General features: G+C 37.0%; 2 protein-coding genes across 3 annotated transcripts; one reads left to right on the forward strand and one right to left on the reverse strand.

Moving 5' to 3' along the window:
- The first annotated feature begins 359 nt into the window (after positions 1-359).
- On the forward strand, positions 360-4,770 carry tectb (tectorin beta). 2 transcript variants are annotated; one of them, XM_085285204.1, is made up of 11 exons: positions 360-684; positions 766-841; positions 1,143-1,333; positions 1,833-1,984; positions 2,093-2,165; positions 2,358-2,461; positions 2,555-2,638; positions 2,731-2,893; positions 3,652-3,730; positions 3,828-3,860; positions 4,146-4,770. In XM_085285204.1, exons 2-11 carry the CDS (start codon positions 775-777, stop codon positions 4,220-4,222), a joined length of 1,023 nt encoding a protein of 340 aa, XP_085141330.1. In that variant the 5' UTR covers positions 360-684; positions 766-774; the 3' UTR covers positions 4,223-4,770. The 2 variants fall into 2 exon arrangements, with proteins under 2 accessions (XP_085141330.1, XP_085141331.1); XM_085285205.1 differs by lacking the exon at positions 3,828-3,860.
- Positions 4,328-17,115, reverse strand: gucy2g (guanylate cyclase 2g). The gene is made up of 22 exons (XM_085285202.1): positions 16,786-17,115; positions 15,508-15,856; positions 15,015-15,124; positions 14,064-14,246; positions 13,827-13,971; positions 12,797-12,932; positions 12,579-12,682; positions 11,756-11,922; positions 11,536-11,676; positions 10,821-10,904; positions 10,548-10,652; positions 10,379-10,450; positions 9,836-10,004; positions 9,591-9,746; positions 9,045-9,222; positions 8,683-8,823; positions 8,400-8,592; positions 7,809-7,983; positions 6,660-6,758; positions 5,769-5,860; positions 5,593-5,685; positions 4,328-5,499 (listed from the first exon to the last, which is right to left on the reverse strand). The coding sequence occupies exons 1-22, from the start codon at positions 17,113-17,115 to the stop codon at positions 5,404-5,406; spliced, it is 3,318 nt and encodes a 1,105-aa protein (XP_085141328.1). The 3' UTR covers positions 4,328-5,403.
- Positions 17,116-17,790: the final 675 nt, after the last annotated feature.

Below are 17,790 nucleotides of genomic sequence, written 5' to 3' on the forward strand. Positions count from 1 at the left end.
CTTTTGGCTAAAGAAAACCTCAATAAACTCCAAAAAGTAGTGTCCACAACCAGTGGTCTTCAAGCAGTGTATAGTTTTAGCCCTCAAAACCACATGAAGGTCAAACCAAAAATCAAATAACCCAATGACGACTCTACTGCTTATCATGTTGTTTTGGTCAGATGGGCTTAATTTGATAAAACTTGCATCCTTCTGGCTAACATTAGCTTTCTTGCTAACACAGATCTATGTGCATGATATTAATATTAGTTTTGCAACAATAGCAACACTGATCACACATAAAGAGATCACACATAGAGAGACTCGCTTTAAATTTTGTACTAGTCAAAAACTAATAGTTTTAATTGTATAAATTTAAGAATTCTCTGTTAGCTGTCTTGAACACACTCTACAACCCTGAGAGCTAATCCTTTGAGAGACTTTGGTCATTTGAAAGTCAATGTCTGAGCAGTACAGAGAGCTTTTGTGAGAAGCTGACAATAGAGCTCTTAAACCCATCCTGCCAAGGGAAAAAGTGGAGATAGGAGAATGGGTGAAAGTCGATTAGCCTTACCTGTGATAGTATAAAATCCCTCCCTAAGTTATCAAGAGTTGTTAGCTCTTGAATCACCACTCCAGGTAAACTGCTAAAGAGCCATGAGGAACCTCTGACCTCAAGGTGGTTGAAGACATTACTTCTGTCAGGTAAGTGTCATATGTGTTATATTTTCTCAGACTTATTTTACACATTATCCTGTTATTGATAATTCTTGAATTTCTCTGCAGCACCACACTATGGCTTTTGTCAGTGCACTGTTAATGCTGCTGCCTGTTGCATGGTCATGCATTCCCCAAAAAGCAGGTAAAAACACTTTGACACAAAGATGAGTATGTATTTAACATGCTTCTGCCTCATGACCTGTATAGCATTTATATGTAGATTTTTTTGGTCATTGCTTTTTAATGCAAAAATCACCATGCATCCTAAAACTATGACTTATATGAGTTATTTTTATACATATATGAAAATTATCCCTAAATGTGAATAAAGCTCAAGAGGAAAAACAAAGAAGGAATTGATAACCACTACTGTCACAGTATGATTAAATAAACTGTAAGGTACAGTGTATAATATTCCCTTTTTATTTTAATTTTTACTTCAGATTACGTTATGGTGTCATGTTTCCCTAATGCCATAATTGCCAACGTCCCAGAGTGTCCTTACGGCTGGGAGATTGAACACTTGTCTCTCGGTGGAGTCTGTTACAATGGAATACACAGCCCAGGTTACTACCGCTTCATCATCCCAGATCTCACACCCAAAAATCACTCATACTGTGGGACTCAGTCTGAGGTGAGAAGCCAAGTAGGCCATAATAACCGGTACTGTGCCGCCATGCTTAGAGATTAATTTTGTCAGTTTTTATTGAGACAATACCTGAGATTATTGTTGCCTCTTTACCTTACAATACAAAGCACCTTGAGGCAGCTGTTGTTGTGGTTTGGCACCATATAAATAAAACTGAATTGAAAGGTGAAATACTGACTTTTTATTTTGCAGACATAGGACAGGGGCTGGAAATGTAATGAAGGCATTGCATTGCAGTGCATTGCATTGAGAATAACAGACAATCAACAAAATACAGGGTCACTAAAATGCAATCATGCTGAGGTTATCCCAAGGTCTTGGCATATAAAATTAAAATGATCTATGTAGGTATGAACACTACTGCATTATTTTTTGTAATTTGGTCTTACTGTCCCTTGAGGATAGTACTATTTAAATACAGAGAAGTCTCTCTCAGTTTATTTAAAAGTATTAATAACATTATTTTATACTTTTCATGCCACAGTACATTCCCGGCAAAGACCCCAAATACATCTTCTACAACTCCATTGTGTCCAACGATACTTCACTGACAGTCAGAAACCAGCCTGTGAACTACACCTTCAGCTGCACGTACCGAGCAGCCTATCTGGTTAATAATGCAGTCTTTAGCCAAAGGTAAGCACCAGTTCAGGATACGAGATGACCACAGCTGCTGTCTGGATGATATGTGCCTTCTGACCCAATGACTTGCAGCGTTTTTACTAAACCCTCTGCTTTTTCCAGAGTGGCTACAGTTTATGTCAACAATGGGAGTTTAGGCACTTTTAGATCACAGTTGTCTATGAATGTGTTCACGGTGAGTAGCTGCTCAAAGATTCGCCCGGTGGAATCGACATGTTTAACGTAATAAATGCTTTTTATCAGTGTGTTTTTGTTATAAATACTGTCTTTAATAAATGAAGGTATTATCGTGTACACACCACGATCATTGAATGCAAACGAGAACTGCAGACATCTTGAAAAACACAAAATGTCCCATATTTCATAGAATTCAAAGTTCCTGTATGCCAAGGACGCTCCCTATGTGATTGATACCTCTGAGATCGGCTCTGAAGTATTCATTGGCATCGAGGCAAAAGGTCTAAGTAACAGGTAGACTTTAGATGTTTGTATGTTTATTTTTGTAGTTTTAAAGGTAAGATTCTCCCAGACTTCTAAAGCGCATTTGTCCTTTACATCTCAAAGATTCAAAGTTGTGATAAACAACTGCTGGGCAACTCCTTCACCTTACTCCACAGACAGGAAAAGGTGGAGCCTCATCATTAAGAGGTACTAAAACACAAAAGGCTAAAACAACTTAAGGAACATTTTGTTCCCACTTCTCTCGTTTTATAGGATGTTTAATTGCTGTTTTCCAACAGCTGCTCCTCTGACAACACTGTGACTATTTTTGAGAACGCCAAAGACAGCCGCTCCATGTTCAAGTTCAACTCTTTCCGCTTCCAGCGGCAGGAGAAGGTGTCCACTGTTTGGCTTCACTGTGAGGTCCAGGTCTGTGATGGAGAAAGGATCACCTGTCAGCCAGTGAGTGTTTTGTTATTTAATGATACCAAAAACATTATAGCAGTCGTTCCCATCTACATGTTGCTGTTTTGCAACTGCTCTTTTTAAATGTCATAGTAGAAAAAGCACAGATGTTACTAATAACATTAACTGTGGCTCTGTTGTTAATTTCCAAAGTTTCACATGCACTAGATACAAAACCTGAAACATCTAAATGGAATTCGGCTATTACAGTTTTCTCAGAGTTTAGGTCTCTTAGTCAATCTTCTTTAGCTCATCATCTCTGAGAGCTGATTTTCTTCCAGGCTTACCTGATTTCTTCCCTGGCAGCAGATCACTTAATAGATGCATTTACAATCCTGCAGGTTAATCTGGGCTGACCAAACCATTTTAGATTAAACTCATTAAACTCACTATCAATGGACTGATGCAGACTGCAAGGCTAGCAGCATTAACCAATACATTTTAAGTCTAGCTTCCACATAGCTGGTAAGTTGCCTTTACTGGCCAGTCCATGTTTTGGCCTTTGACACCATGCAATTATAAACTGAATAACAGATCACTATAACATTGAATTCTGTGTCTTTATACAGTTAGGTACTTTTTCTGCAATAACATTTACAAATTAGTGATTTTCCTCTATTAACAAAAAAGCTAATTTCACATTCTGACTGGTTGTTTTTCAAGTTCTTCTACTGGCCTTTAACATCAAAGTTGAGTACAGTGTAAAAAACAGACAAACATACTAAACAGGAGACCATGGTTGCTTTTTCTTGAAGAGCCCCTGCTCTGTGAGGAGTTTGCCATCAGACGTAGACCCAAATGGGGGGATCCTTACTGCTGAATTTCACATTAAAGGTAGAGTAAACCGTGGCATATTTATGACTGAGATCAATAAAGAGTAACTCATGCAGTCGATTGTATAGTATGAACAGTACTGGTTTTTTTTTAACAGGTAATCAGTCTTCTAATAATGGACACATAACAGGTAAAAAACAATGCGATGATAATTTTGGTTGATTGAAATCATAATCGAAACAAAAATAATCTGAACAATTAAAATTTTTTGATAACTAAGGTCTTTTATGCTTTAAATAAGTAGAGTTTAACTGAAATGTTTAAATCTGTGTATTGCTTTGTACATGAGCTGCAAAACCACTCAAGTTTAACATGAACTCATCCTCTCAAGGCTTACGCTCAGCTAATCGTGTTCAAACTTGGTTCTCATTCACTGAGGTTTGATCTGTTAATTTTTTTCTCCCTCCTTTAACAGGCGTCTCAGTGCTCATCCTGCTTGTGGTCCTGATAAACACATGTTATGATTTCATCAATGGATCAAGAATTTTATAAAACAAAATCATCAGTTTCCATTAACACACAAACACAGAGGGGAGTGCCACCCAGGACTCAGGGAGCGTATGAATACATTCCTCCCCACGCGATCATTATCTCACAATATGATTTTTATTTAGCATGTTTATTGATGCTTTGAACCTTGTGTGATATTTCACTCCTTCCTCCAATAAAGATTCATTACATTTTGAAAGAAAAGGAATTTTTTTCCATTTGTTCCAAACCATAAAAAAACAAAAAAACAAAAAAATTTCATTCAGTCCTTAAATTAAAACCAAATTTTCGGTCTGACAGCACTACAACAAACAGAGCACATGACTAAACATAATATTACATTTTTTCTATTTCCATGACACAATCTAGAACAACTATAAAATGTCTTCTTCATTTCATGTTACACTGAAAATAAAAACTCTGATATGGGATTTATTTATTCAGAGGAAAAATGAAAACAGATTTTAAATCTCGTTGTTTGCTTGTCATGTTTTTATGGAGTGTTTTATAATGGGAAGAGGTGTTTTTCTCAGTGATCAATCACAGCTCAATCACAGGTATTTGATTATTATTATAATAAGCATTATCAAACTTCTGATTTACATGATCTAACCAAACCCCACAGTGATTGAGTTTAGTTATTTGTGAAATAGTCATATGACAATAATAGAAAAATACTCAATTACTGATTTATTTATTCTCTCCAGGTCTCAGTGACCAAACTGTGCACAGCTGAATGACAGATGTTGATACAACAACCAGCTCTGCAGCTGTAAGAATAAATTAGAAATGCTTGATTAGCTTACAAAATATTTTCTTATGAGATAACTTTAGGCACGTCAGAGCTGACTACATGTGCCACAACAAACAGTTTGAATGGAACGCTAAGCATTTTGAAATAATTTACAGCCTTGTGTGCAAAAGTGGATCCACTAAATACTTAAATCCCAAAGAATAAAGAATTAGAACTGCAATTAGTTGCAATCCAAACTGCAGTCTCTGTTCATGCATTGTGTTCTGCATTTTCACTTTGGCCTCCATCCACATTTTGTCTCTAGTCCTTCTTTTTATACATGGATGACTCAAACTCATCTTGCATGGAATTTTTTAAAAGCTGTTAAAAACTGATATCTTAAAATAAATTTCTGCAGTATTCCCTGCTAATTAATATGCGTCTTTTCTCTTTAGATGTGTACTGGAGGCATCGTGGGTTCAGTTATAGGAGGTACAGTCAGGTTTTTTGGGGCTCTTTTGTCTTCACCTCTGGTCACTCCTGGTTTCTTCAATGGGAGAAAATACAGTAAAACAATAAAAAATACAAGTCATTATACAATACAACATATATACATATAAATAAATATTTGTGAGTATACCTCTGTTTTTACTGGTGAAGAACCACGGTCAGTGAAGACAGGATTAAATCCAGCTCTGTTCAGCAGCCAGTACGTCTTTTGAGTCCCTTTACCCTGTCACAAAGAGAAAGACATTCTGGTCAACCTAACATCTTTGTTATTTCATTTCGAGGGAAAAAATATTACAGACTGTTCACCTTCATTTGAATTTCTCCTCTTTCTTCCAGTTCAAATGATCCAGCCTGGAAAAGAATGTCTGCCGTGGACTGAGATACATGAATCTTCAAGGCTGTATGTGACATACACATATACTTCTAAAGAGAGATTTTAAGCAAGACAAACTCCTAGGTTTGCATGTGAGTTCAACAGCTCTGCATGTTTAATCATGCAAACATGTTAATATAGACCATCACATCAAGTTAATTTTTAAGGCATAATACGACTACTGTAGACTGTTAGCCTGAAGATTAGCACAAAATACAGAAGGAGAATGCCATAAATATTTGTAGGTATAAACCAACCAAGAACTGGACTAAATGAAATGGATATTATGAAATTATGAAAAATTAAGGGATTGTCAACATAATTAGAATTCATCCTCAAGGCACCATTAGCATCTAGAGAAAATTTCATTTCATTCTCATACACTGTACCCAACATAAACTCGTATGAGTGATGGATATATCTAACAAACCAAGGACACTGCATGCTAGCCACTGGTCTCTCTGTTGCCAATGGGGTCAGCTCTGGCTGGTCATGTGAAAGAATGCAGTCTTGTGGAACTTGGACACTGACTTTACTTTCAGGCCTTCAGACCCAGAGAGTGCATCTATCATTTATAAACAATGCCACAATGATTCATTCAAAAGTAGCCAAACTGACTGAAATCTAAAATTGTCAAACTTATAGTGAAGCAAGAAATCAATAGTCAAGAATGTTTTGATTTATCTGAAAAATGCACTGTCATTTCTGCCCTATTAAAAAATGAAAGTGACAATAGTCACTTCAAATCATACCACAACTACATAAATCTTATTTTTTTAGGGTTATTCAGAGTTTAAATTTTGAAATTTCAACTGCTTACTCACGTAAGCTGTTGCTTTCCATGCGAGAAGCTGTGTTCACCGTGTCACCAAATAGGCAGTATCGAGGCATGGTGGTCCCTACCACTCCAGCAACTACTGGACCTACAACATTTTTAAAAGTCAGAATGGATTTTGTTTAAATTGCTCAAATGTTCAATGCACAAACTATTTTTCCCACTACAAAGTCGTTCATACTTCTTGTCACTTGTACTTAGGTCTCAGTAATAGAGCTCTAGGAGCTTGTCAGTGACCATATGCTAGCCAAGTGGTGACAAAGGAAAAATGTGTATTCCATGACCGTGTTTGCTGGAAATTGCAGGGTAGTGACTAGTGTGAAATTGGTCCAAAAAGTATATAGTCCTGGACCAAAAGCCCCCGTCCAATGGCTTTGGTCACGATTTCCATGGTTGCCAATAGTTTGTAACTTAAATATTTGCAAATAACTGAGAAGTGCAACACAAGCCAAAAAGAGAAGTTTTGCCTTCAGCGTAAAAGTTGTGTCTTATTGGTGAAACCAACACATTTTAAAAGATGCAACTTTTACACTGAAGGCAAATAATGTCAATTTCCAGTTTTGTCAAGGTTACTATGGGTAACCTTGACAATCTGCTAGTGACCAAAATAATCAGAAGGATTTTTCTTTGTGCAGCATTCTCTTTGTGACTAATTTTACCCAGCAACAGCCACCAACCTCCAGCAATCACTCACTAACCAGTTGGGGTACTTTTCAAGACCTTCAAATTCTGTAATGTGTAACAGCAGTCTGGCGAGGAAGGAGCGGCTAGCCGGTCCAGCGGGCATGTGGTGTGGAGGTTAGCCAGATAACACGGAACCAGTCGGTTAAATCCAATAACAGACCTTTATTCGCCGTCAGCAACATTACACTTTATAAGCCAGGTCTCCTCGGCTGTACTCGTCCGAACCTACATGCGCGGGGATTGGTACCACCAGCGCCAGCTTGTCACAACAGTAAGTAAGGTGCTTTCTTGGAGCATGGAACATGAGCAGCATGAAATGGCTGCCGCTAACAACTCACACACCCACTAGGAGACCCCCACAGCTACTACAATAGTTGGGCAACCCCCCCTAGTGGTGCTATAACCCAAAAGGTTTGTTACAAATGCCATGGTCTCCATTGCTACTGTATCTTACCAGAGTGTATCCCAGTGCGAATTGCAAGGCTCTCATTTGGCATGTGACGGATTCTGAACACCTTTATGCCTCTCAAGAAATGTAGCGCCATTGTGGATATCTCCAAAGCATGCAAGTTTCCATTGCTGATAGGCAGACCACTTGCCACCATGTATGCATCACCAATTGTTTCCACCTTGTAATGTAGAGATGTAAATTACATTTTTAAAATAAAATAAAGCTGGAAGAAAATAAAACATAGCACAAACAAAAAAAAAAAAGATCCCTGAAATTTCAAGGAAATTAAAATTTTCATTAAACAATTGTAAATTTTTTTTTTTTAATTTCGTGTAATAGCAAATAAATTTTCTAAAGTTTTAACTGTTAAGATTTTGCTTTTAATCAGATATGATTTCTCTGCATTGCTGGTTAAATTTCTTTAATTGTTTTTTTCTTAATAAGATAATGTAACTGGATGCTGAGTTAGTAAATATGGAAGGAAATGGTAAAGCTATTCTCATGTCTTGGTAAGAAAGTCAATATTTATCAAAATATCTATCGTATGATAGATATTTTGCTTTTTATGATCACAGTATGTTCACTGTCACTTACTTTGTAGACATCGTACATCTTGATGATGTCATCAAAGAGACTGTAGAGGTCGTTGAGGAATGTTACCACTTCCATCGCAGAGCTGACTGAGCACATGGAAGTGAAGCCGACAATGTCAGAAAAGAAGATGGTGACCAAGTCATAGCTTTGTGGCTCCACTGACTTCCCTGACATCAGCTGTTCAGCAATATATCTAAAATCATTGCAAAAAACAACAACAACACAAGATAAGGTTGACTGAGTATAGCAATACAAAATATATAGTTCCTTTGTTATCAAGTACCTTGGCAACATGCTGGCGAGGAGCTTGTCTGCACGAGTTTTCTCCACTGTAAGCTGATTGGTCCTCTCCTCCACCACGTCCTCCAGGTGATTTGCATACTTTTCCAACTTGTCCACCATATTATCTAGAATGTTTGCATGGCTACAAGATAGAAATTCATCATTAACTCTTTTGCAATGAGGATTTAGTTAGGTTAAATCTTACTTAGATTTGAGTAAGACTGAAGACAGTTGGAAGTTTTAGCTTGTGAACTTTAACATTTATGGGCATTATGGTAAATTTGTGTCTCACTTAAATAAAAATGTGGAATATGACTTTACACAAAAACTTTATAAAATAAAAATTTAGGGGTATGATATTACCTGTCTGGACTAATGTCTTTCAGCCGCCTCCGTATAGAACCAAATGGCGGTCGGTGGTCAGGGTTTTCACTCCAGCAGGCTTTTAGCAGTGCATTGATGTTCTCTTCAACCAGCTGTTCAGACAGCACTGGTCGGAGGGGTTCCCCTTGAAAAGGTGTCCTCAACTGCATAATAATCTCTGTAAGAACATCTAGCATTAGAATTTAATGGGCTATATCTTTCAACTTTGGTTCAGACTAAAATATAATACCGGAAAAATTGCCATAAAATTTTGTACTTCAATCCAATGCTACATTATTTCACATATACTCAGTAATCCACAAAGATACTTAAGAACTTGGTTGAAACCATCACATTTTAAAGTTATTACAAAACTGGGATAGACTGATAATTACAGCGCAAAAGAAAATGGAAGTAGAAATGCTTCTAATGGTGCCAAATTGCCAGAAGGTAAATAAAGCTGGAGATTGTAGCTAACTAACAGTAACTGATTTTGGGCGTTGACAAAAAATTTGTAGGTTAAGACAGTTAAGAAATCATGCCAACCTTTAGGGTCCAGATTGATGTCCTGATACGGACCAGCTTTGGAGTTGTACATTAGTTCCCACATTATGATGGCAAAGCTGTAGACATCACCTTTGGGTGTTCCATTGATCGGGGAACCGACCTGTCTGAGAAGCTCAGGGGCAATCCAGTACATCTCTACAACATGTTCTCGTGTGTTACTTCTCCATCATGTGAATTTATTTAGGATAACAGTGATTATTACAACAAATTCTGATTTCACTGACCTTTGTAATTGGGGTTTTCCAGTGAGTTCATCTTGCCTTTGTTTCCATATTTAAACTCCCACAATCCAAAGCCAGAGAGTTTGATTTGTAGTCGGCTATCCACCAAACATGTGCTAGGTTTCAGGTTCCCATGAAATTTTAGGCTACTTTTGTGAATAAACTCCATTCCCTGGACAACAATTTAATTATTTTAAGATTTAAATAGTAAAACATTTCAGAGTACAAAATACATATTCAGAATTTTAACATATAAAAGTTAAAAAAAAAAAAAAAAGGTATACGTACAGTTTGATGTCTATTTTAAAAATGTGAAAATACATTTCCAATTGATTTTTTAATTGGAATTAATTAGATTAATTAAAAAATTCATTCATTCTTTCTTTTCAATCTGTTTCTTTTTGTAGATATATTTTAATTATTTTATTTATTTATTTTTACAATTTTTTAGTCACTTTATGACTTAAGTTCCTGCTATGGACCTGAGTACATTTTTTTAAATTGTTATTAGAATAAGAAATTTACTCATTAAATAAATAGACTTACATTGACAATGTCATATGCAAAAGACAGCTTGAACATCCCATCTAAGTCAACGTCTGAAGCCTTAAGAATATCCTGCAGAAATATGCCAACATGGTTCACTTTTAAGTTAAAGGTTTATTTATGGTTAATGCAATCCATTTTGAAAAAAGAACCTTCAGACTTCACTGACCTTCAAACTACCTTTCTTGCAGTACTGGAAGACCAAGCAAATGTTTGGTGGTTCGATGCATGCGCCAAAAATTTGCACCAAGTTCTCATGTTTCATCTCTTTCATCTGTCTTGAAGAGTTTAAGAAGGTTAGGTACAACATAAATAAAAAGTGAAGTAAAACATAATAATACGTTGTATTAGATACAGTCCACCTGGATTTTTGGCTGTTAGAGTTTTCAGAGTAAATAAAAAGTAAATTATGTTTTATCTTGAAAAAAATGAGGAACTTTACCATATTGAACTCTGCAGTGATCGAAGGCTTCTGGAAATTACAGCTAACAGGGTTCTCAGTGTACTTGATAGCCACTTGATTTCCCTATGTGAAAAATTAAAATAACAAAATATACATCTCTTAAAGTCATAGTAAAGAAGAGTATGTAAAGTACTATGTAAAGAAAAAAACACCTCTTTATATTACATAAGCATTAAAAGCTTTCTTTATAATTCTTAGATAAACAATAATTCATATTTGTATATGTGTTGATACATTTTCTTTTGCATTTACATTAAATAATATTTGAAACTAGCCATTCAGACAATAAGCTTGTTTACTGAATTCATAAAAGCCCATATGATACTCAAACTTTGACTGGAGTCACTGCAATTCACATTAATTCAAGTCAATTTTGAATTGAATGTTGAATTTGAATTGAATTGAATGTAATTTGAATTACACATATATTCTGTGTTTGTCTAAAACCTGCCCTATGTTGTTATTATGTTTAACATGTTCATGTAATGGATCAGGTATTCTGTCCTCAATATAGGTGAACTGAGACTGCCAGAAACAAAATAAAGAGCAGAAGCCAAAAAGACTGCTTTAGCTTCGGTTTTGTGGCTTTAAGTTTTGTGTTGGAAAAAAGAGATACCATCCTTCTCTACCTTTAACCTTAATATAGTCCCAAAAGTTACACAGGCTCACTGTAAACTCGAAATAAAACTAGTACCTGGTAGAGACCTATGGTGGTGTAGATATGTTCTTTGCCTGCTTTGTCCATCAGGTCGTAGCTGTTGGTGGATAAACTGGCCTGAGAGCTACCACTCCAAGTATGAGTACCTGAATTGCTTAGAGACATACCCTGATTTCCCTGAAGGAAAAAAAAACACATGTGAAACCTTGTACACTTATCATTGTTCGACTTCACAACACCTGTCGAATGCTCATACTGTAGGTTCCCTGATGATGGTGATGTCATTGTAGTTGATCATCCACCAGTAGGAGTCATCCAGCCTCGTCTGGAGTCTTAACTTCTGCAGCACCAGCACCCCAATGCTCAGAACTGCCAGTACCCCAATAACAGGGAAGGTCGCAAGAAGAGCCAACAGGGCAATGTCTGTGTCCAGAGAGAGCAGTAAGTTATTATGACAGTTAGACATCAAAGTTTCTTCAAAAAGAATACACACAAAATAAAGGTTTAGTGTTTTGAAACAAAAAATGTAGGTAAGGCATGAAGTCAAGCTGAGCTGCAATCTAGCAGACTGGTTGATACTGTGGCAGACCTAAATAATTTGTGTTTTTAAGCTGTGCTTTTAAGCTGCTTCTCTCACCCCAACTCCTGCTCTCACCCCAACCGGTCGCCCCTCCCTGAGCCTGGTTCTGCCAGAGGTTTCTTCCTGTTAAAAGGGAGTTTTTCCTTCCCACTGTCGCCAAAGTGCTTGCTCATAGGGGGTCATATGATTGTTGGGTTTTTCTCTGTATCTATTATTGTACGATCTAATGTGCAATATAAAGCGCCTTGAGGCAACTGTTGTTGTGATTTGGCGCTATATAAGTAAAATTGAATTGAATTGAATCTCCACATCTGCTTCACATCTGCAAGCCACTTTGCAACCTAGTAAGTCCACTCTGTATTTTGTATCAGCTCTGCTCTGTGCTTGGACGTTGCTGCTGCTTTCTCTACCTGTGCCTTTCCTGACATGGGTGTGGAAGTCCCAATAGGCATACGAAAAACAAAAACTGAAATCTAATTCCATAAGGAATAGGTTTTACCATTAGTCACCCATTCACATATTTCATTGTTGAAGCCACATACTGGCACATCGGGTGGAGGTCTTCCTTTCGGCCACACCACAGACGCAAACATTGAAGTTTGTCTGAAATAAAACATTTTCTGATAACTATCATGTCTCTGTTGTGTTTTTTGTGTTATCATTGAGATGTGACTGAAGATTGTTGTCATACAGATGTGATACAAAACAATTTGGTACCTGATATTTTTGGTGTGACTGTCAAAATGGAGGATTGGGACAAACTTGGTGATGTCACCTGTGTGCTGGAGGTCATAAATTGAGTAGTCTAGATTTCGCTTTCCCTCTCTATCAAAATGGACCAGTCCAGAGGCTCCTGCAATGACAATCTGTTAGTGAATCAAAGTGTCATAGAACATTATGTGTCACCCTTGAGTTTGATTGTTTTAGCAAAGTGTTTGTGGGTGTAACTACAACCGATTAAAAGTCAGTTCACCCAAAACATACAGTATCACCTACCCTCTGCCCATGGATCTGATTTCAGTATCAATCTGTGTTACATCCACAGATGAAACTACTTTTAACTACAGCAGATTGTCTAACTTTTGTAAAGATGAGGAATTCCCCAATTTCTAGATGTAAAATTTGAACTTGGATGCCAAACTCTATAACACGAGGTATCTGATAAAAATACAATTAAGGTAAATTTAATTCATTTTTTAAAAGGTTTTTTCAAAGTCAAAATAAACTTTATTGTGATTATTATTTTGTGATTATGCTTTGTAGACATGTTGATTTACTGTAACAGGCCCAGAAATATCCTCTTTATTATTGCTGCCATTCCTCTTCCTTGTCAAAGTTTTGGTGCCTTGACTATACTGATGAATGGTTTGGACAGGCTTGGCACCTGGGACAGTTTATTAGATTTCCCATTCATGGGCTGAATTGGTTCAGTTTACATGTTTACCTAATGCAGCTGTGCCGTGACCGCGTTACAGAGAGTGAATGTGGCGTGTTGAGGTAGTTGGCATGGTTAAAAAAATAATAATAACATAAAAGTTACTCATGCTTTAAGAGCTGATGGTCAGCTGACCTCAGCAGACCATAAGCATTATCCAAATTTATATCAACAAAACAAACTGTTAGCACTAAACTGATTATTTCCTTCACTAAAGAATATAGAAGCCTTTCAAGAACCAAGTAAAAAAAACAATATTTGCACTTTACACTGAGGCAAAATCAAAATACAGGTATTGAATTGTGTAGCTACCATAAAATTGAAAGTTGTTTCTTTTTTTCAGGATCTGTAATAACTCCCGACCATCATGAGGGTCTTTGCCACCTTTCAGGACTTCCTTCAGTGCCATGGCGTACAAAAGCACAGCGTCATGCAGATAGGCAGAGTATGGGCTAACCTGAAATACATTAAATCAGTAAAATAAATATGTGAAAGTTCAGTATTTTCCATGATTCAAATTCATGCTTTCTGTTCCCTGTGCCTACTTGCCTGTTTTTCAGATGTTAGGTTGCTCCGAAATGGATGTCCGCTCAGTCTTTCAAAAACTTGTTCAAAGAAATCATAATACTCGTAGCCTTCGTAGGATTTCTGAGCAATAATGAACGCCATGTCAAAAGCTCTTACGGCAACCTCGTCTATCGTGCTGTTCAGGGCATTTTTCCACAAGTTATCCTGCTCAGGAAAAAAGAAAGTTTAACATGAATAATACACGAGTCAGTAGATGCAACAGCACTTTGAGTACTCCAGGAGAGTAGAAAAGCGCTATATAAAAATCAGTCCATTTACTATTTACCACAAACAGCTTTGATCAATTTTGATGGCTCATAAAGATTTAACTCAGTCTGGAAGACGGATGCTATGATGCTATTTTATTTAAAAACAAACAGTCATATTCCTAATCATACATGAAATCATGTATAAGCTCACTAACCCTGAACCACTCTGCAGATATAACACAGCAGTAACAAAGTTTTCTTTTATAGCACAGCTCATGCAACACTACATGCTTTACATGCAGATTATTGACACAAAGGAGCAAATATTCAAATCCATGAATTAAGTTATATCCAGCATGTAGGCACTAAAACTGTATTTGAGCCTTTAATTTTAGATAATGTGTGCCTTAAAGTTTTATTTAGTTTCCTGATGAGCACGGTTCTAAAAGACAACATATCCAACTCAAGAGTCAATCGAAAAGTAAAATATTGGACTTTCTGGGTCTAATTTAAAAAAAAAAAATCAGGAGGCTGTACGTTATTAATGTTGTTGAATTTTGTTTGATAAGAATAGCCTCAGGATATAACGAATTTAATTGAAGCTTACCTCTCCTGTGTCTTTTCAGGCTTTGTTGTCTTGGTGTCCCCGTTTGTTGGTGATTTACACAGCTGAATATTTGTCTTACTGTGTTGTGAAAGTTTTACTCACCACAGTGCCACTGACCTCAAAATGTTGTACCAGTAAGAAAATGTAGTCGCCATTCATCAGACCCTGACTCTCAGCCTCCAACAACAGAGCCATAGTATCCTCTTTGTTCGATAGCACCACAATAACTGAAGAAGGGTGGATGAAGAAATTAGAATTCAATTAAATTTTATTTATACAACACATAAGAAGTTCATAAAAACAAGGTGCTTCTATTGTAAGGTAAAACCCCTTCAATAATAGAGGTAGAATCACAGAGGTCCTCAAGGCGACAGTGGGGAGGAAGAGCTCCCTTTTAAGCGTTTAAGCGAAAGAGACCTTCAGCAAAAACCAATCTCAGATTATGGGATGAAGAGAACAAGACAACAGAAAAGAACAGCCAAACAAAAAGCAGACAGAGGACAAACTATTGCAGAGACTAAAAAAAGGGAAAAATTAAAACAGGAACAAATGACAGACAAAAAAGTGGTTTCATAGTTTGCTACAAAGTGCTCATAGACATTTCTCTTACCTCTAGCAACCTTGGAAATGTACCTAACATTCTGTTGAACTAACTGGGGATCGCTGGTGTCAAATTTAACCACTGCAGTGAGCTTGAATTTGGCTCGCAGAGGATCCTCAATCGTTTTCCACAAAGCATCAACCTTGTCCCAAGTATTCGAGTCCAATCCCCCGCCGATCAAAGCTACATGACTCCACCCAAAGAACTCCAAGGTCTTCACCAGGACCTCGGCGCTTCTTTTAAGAGGGGGCATTACAGTGATGTAGGAATCGTAGTTGTCACTGTCGTCCATTTTGGTTGATTGTCCCACAAAGCCAAACATTGGGATGTTCCATTTTGACGCAATGAGACCAGTCACCTGGAAAGCAGTTTTAGTAAGTAAAATTTAAAGGGTAAGATTATTTTTTTTACAAACACTCTTTTAAAAGACAAAAAGGCTTATCAGAAAATGGGAAAGCAAGTTTTGAATTAATATTAACTTCAAAAGGAAAACATCAAAGCCTTACAACAACAGACTGTTTTTATTTAACTAAAATGTCTTTTTTTAGAAACACCGAGAGATTTATAACATAAACTCATCCTTGATGAGGGGAACAACAACTTAATAACCTGTAAAATCAACCACCTTCTTTGGGTGTATGGATGCACAATTAATTTCTAAAAATGGTCAAATTTCATGACCCATCCTTATACTAAACTGATGAATTGCCTGATTTGTTTTAGGAAATATAATATAAGCAATATTTCTCCAGTTTTCCATGTTCAGTCAATATCTTGTCAGTAATGTAAATTTGTCCTGATTAGTTTACTATTGTGTGATATGGCAGGTTATTGTTGTATTAAGAAGGCTTTAAAACTGACTATAATTAGACCTTGGACTTCAATCAATTCAACAAATTGTTTTGATGGTTTGATCCAAACTTCGAGCTGCAAAATAAATCTAAAACTCAGAATCTTATCCTCTCCTCTATTGTCATTTTCAGTCTTTGCAGAGACTTCCCATAGCCGATTCTGGACCACTTGAGGAGCCAATTTGGCCCATTAGCCATATGTTTGATGCTCCTGCAATAAATGAGTCTAGCATACAATAACAAAAAGTTAGAGTAAATACAAGTAAAGTCATTTAAAATCCATCAAATGCTCTTTATTTACAGACTTTTATAAACTTTTAGGATGATTTACAATACATCAAAAAGAACCATACTTTCTGCTTATGCAGGAAGTATGCAACTTATGCAGGATATGTATTTCACATAAACAAAAACATTAATTTCACATGAATTATACCTCAGCTTCTTCAGGACATGCTGGACCGAAGAGCGCAGACACATTTTCTTTCCACACCTGGTGAATAAATGCTCCTAGGGACTCTTTGGGACTACACTCAGTGTCCTTGAACACAAAATCCAGATTAATGTTTCCCAGTAAGGCGGGGTTAGCGTTCACCTTCTCCACAGCTATCTGTATGGCTGAGCCCAGCCGCAGGGCGCTGAAAGGGAAGGTTATGTTCCAGGGAGCCTGGAAGGCAATGAGCAGCTTGTGAGGCTGAGATCCATTGGTGCCATTGCTGATGCTAGCAGCAGCAGTTAACAGAAGTGTGAAGTGAAGCACCAGCATGGGACTCGTGCCACGGCAATATACCCCCCTCAGCATCACTCTCATCCTGTTAGTGGCTTCGTGTTACAGAGCTTAAATACGCAACTTCACTGGTGATGCTGGACATTTGGTTAGGGAGGGGAAAATGTAGGAGGAGGGAGGTGGTATAGAGAGGGAAAGTTTATTATTGTTTTTGTGGTTTGATCCTCTATTCAAAATAACTTTTAGTTGATACACAAATCAAATAGTAGAATTTGTGCTCTTTACTTTACATTTCTTCTGTGTAGCTCATATTTTTATCCAGAAAACATTCAGCAATCCAAATAAGAATTAATAATTATCCAAAGATTAACTTTTGATTTTATTGATTAACAAAATAAGATCTTGATTAGGATTCAACTACAATAGACCAATAAATCCAACTTGTGTCACATTTATGTGCACATGTAGTCACTGCTTGCAATCATAAATCCAGTGTCAAAGTTCAACCCGATCTGTTTTACCTTTAACAGTGTCATGCGTCCACTTCAAACAAACACATAGAAGAGAGGAAAGAGGGAGAGGAAAAGAGGACAGGTTTATTTAAAGAATGTGGGCTAAATTCATAAAGATTTTTTAGGGGAGAAATGAAAAGTGAAAACTGTTGTAACTCTCCCGGGTGTGTTGTCTGCTTATGCAGGGCTGCAAGAGCCAGAT

The sequence above is a fragment of the Mchenga conophoros genome, linkage group LG8, assembly GCF_057382185.1.
Source record: "Mchenga conophoros isolate Kocher_MC1m ecotype Shallow Benthic linkage group LG8, M_conophoros_male_GT1.1, whole genome shotgun sequence".
Classification (NCBI taxonomy): Eukaryota; Metazoa; Chordata; class Actinopteri; order Cichliformes; family Cichlidae; genus Mchenga; species Mchenga conophoros.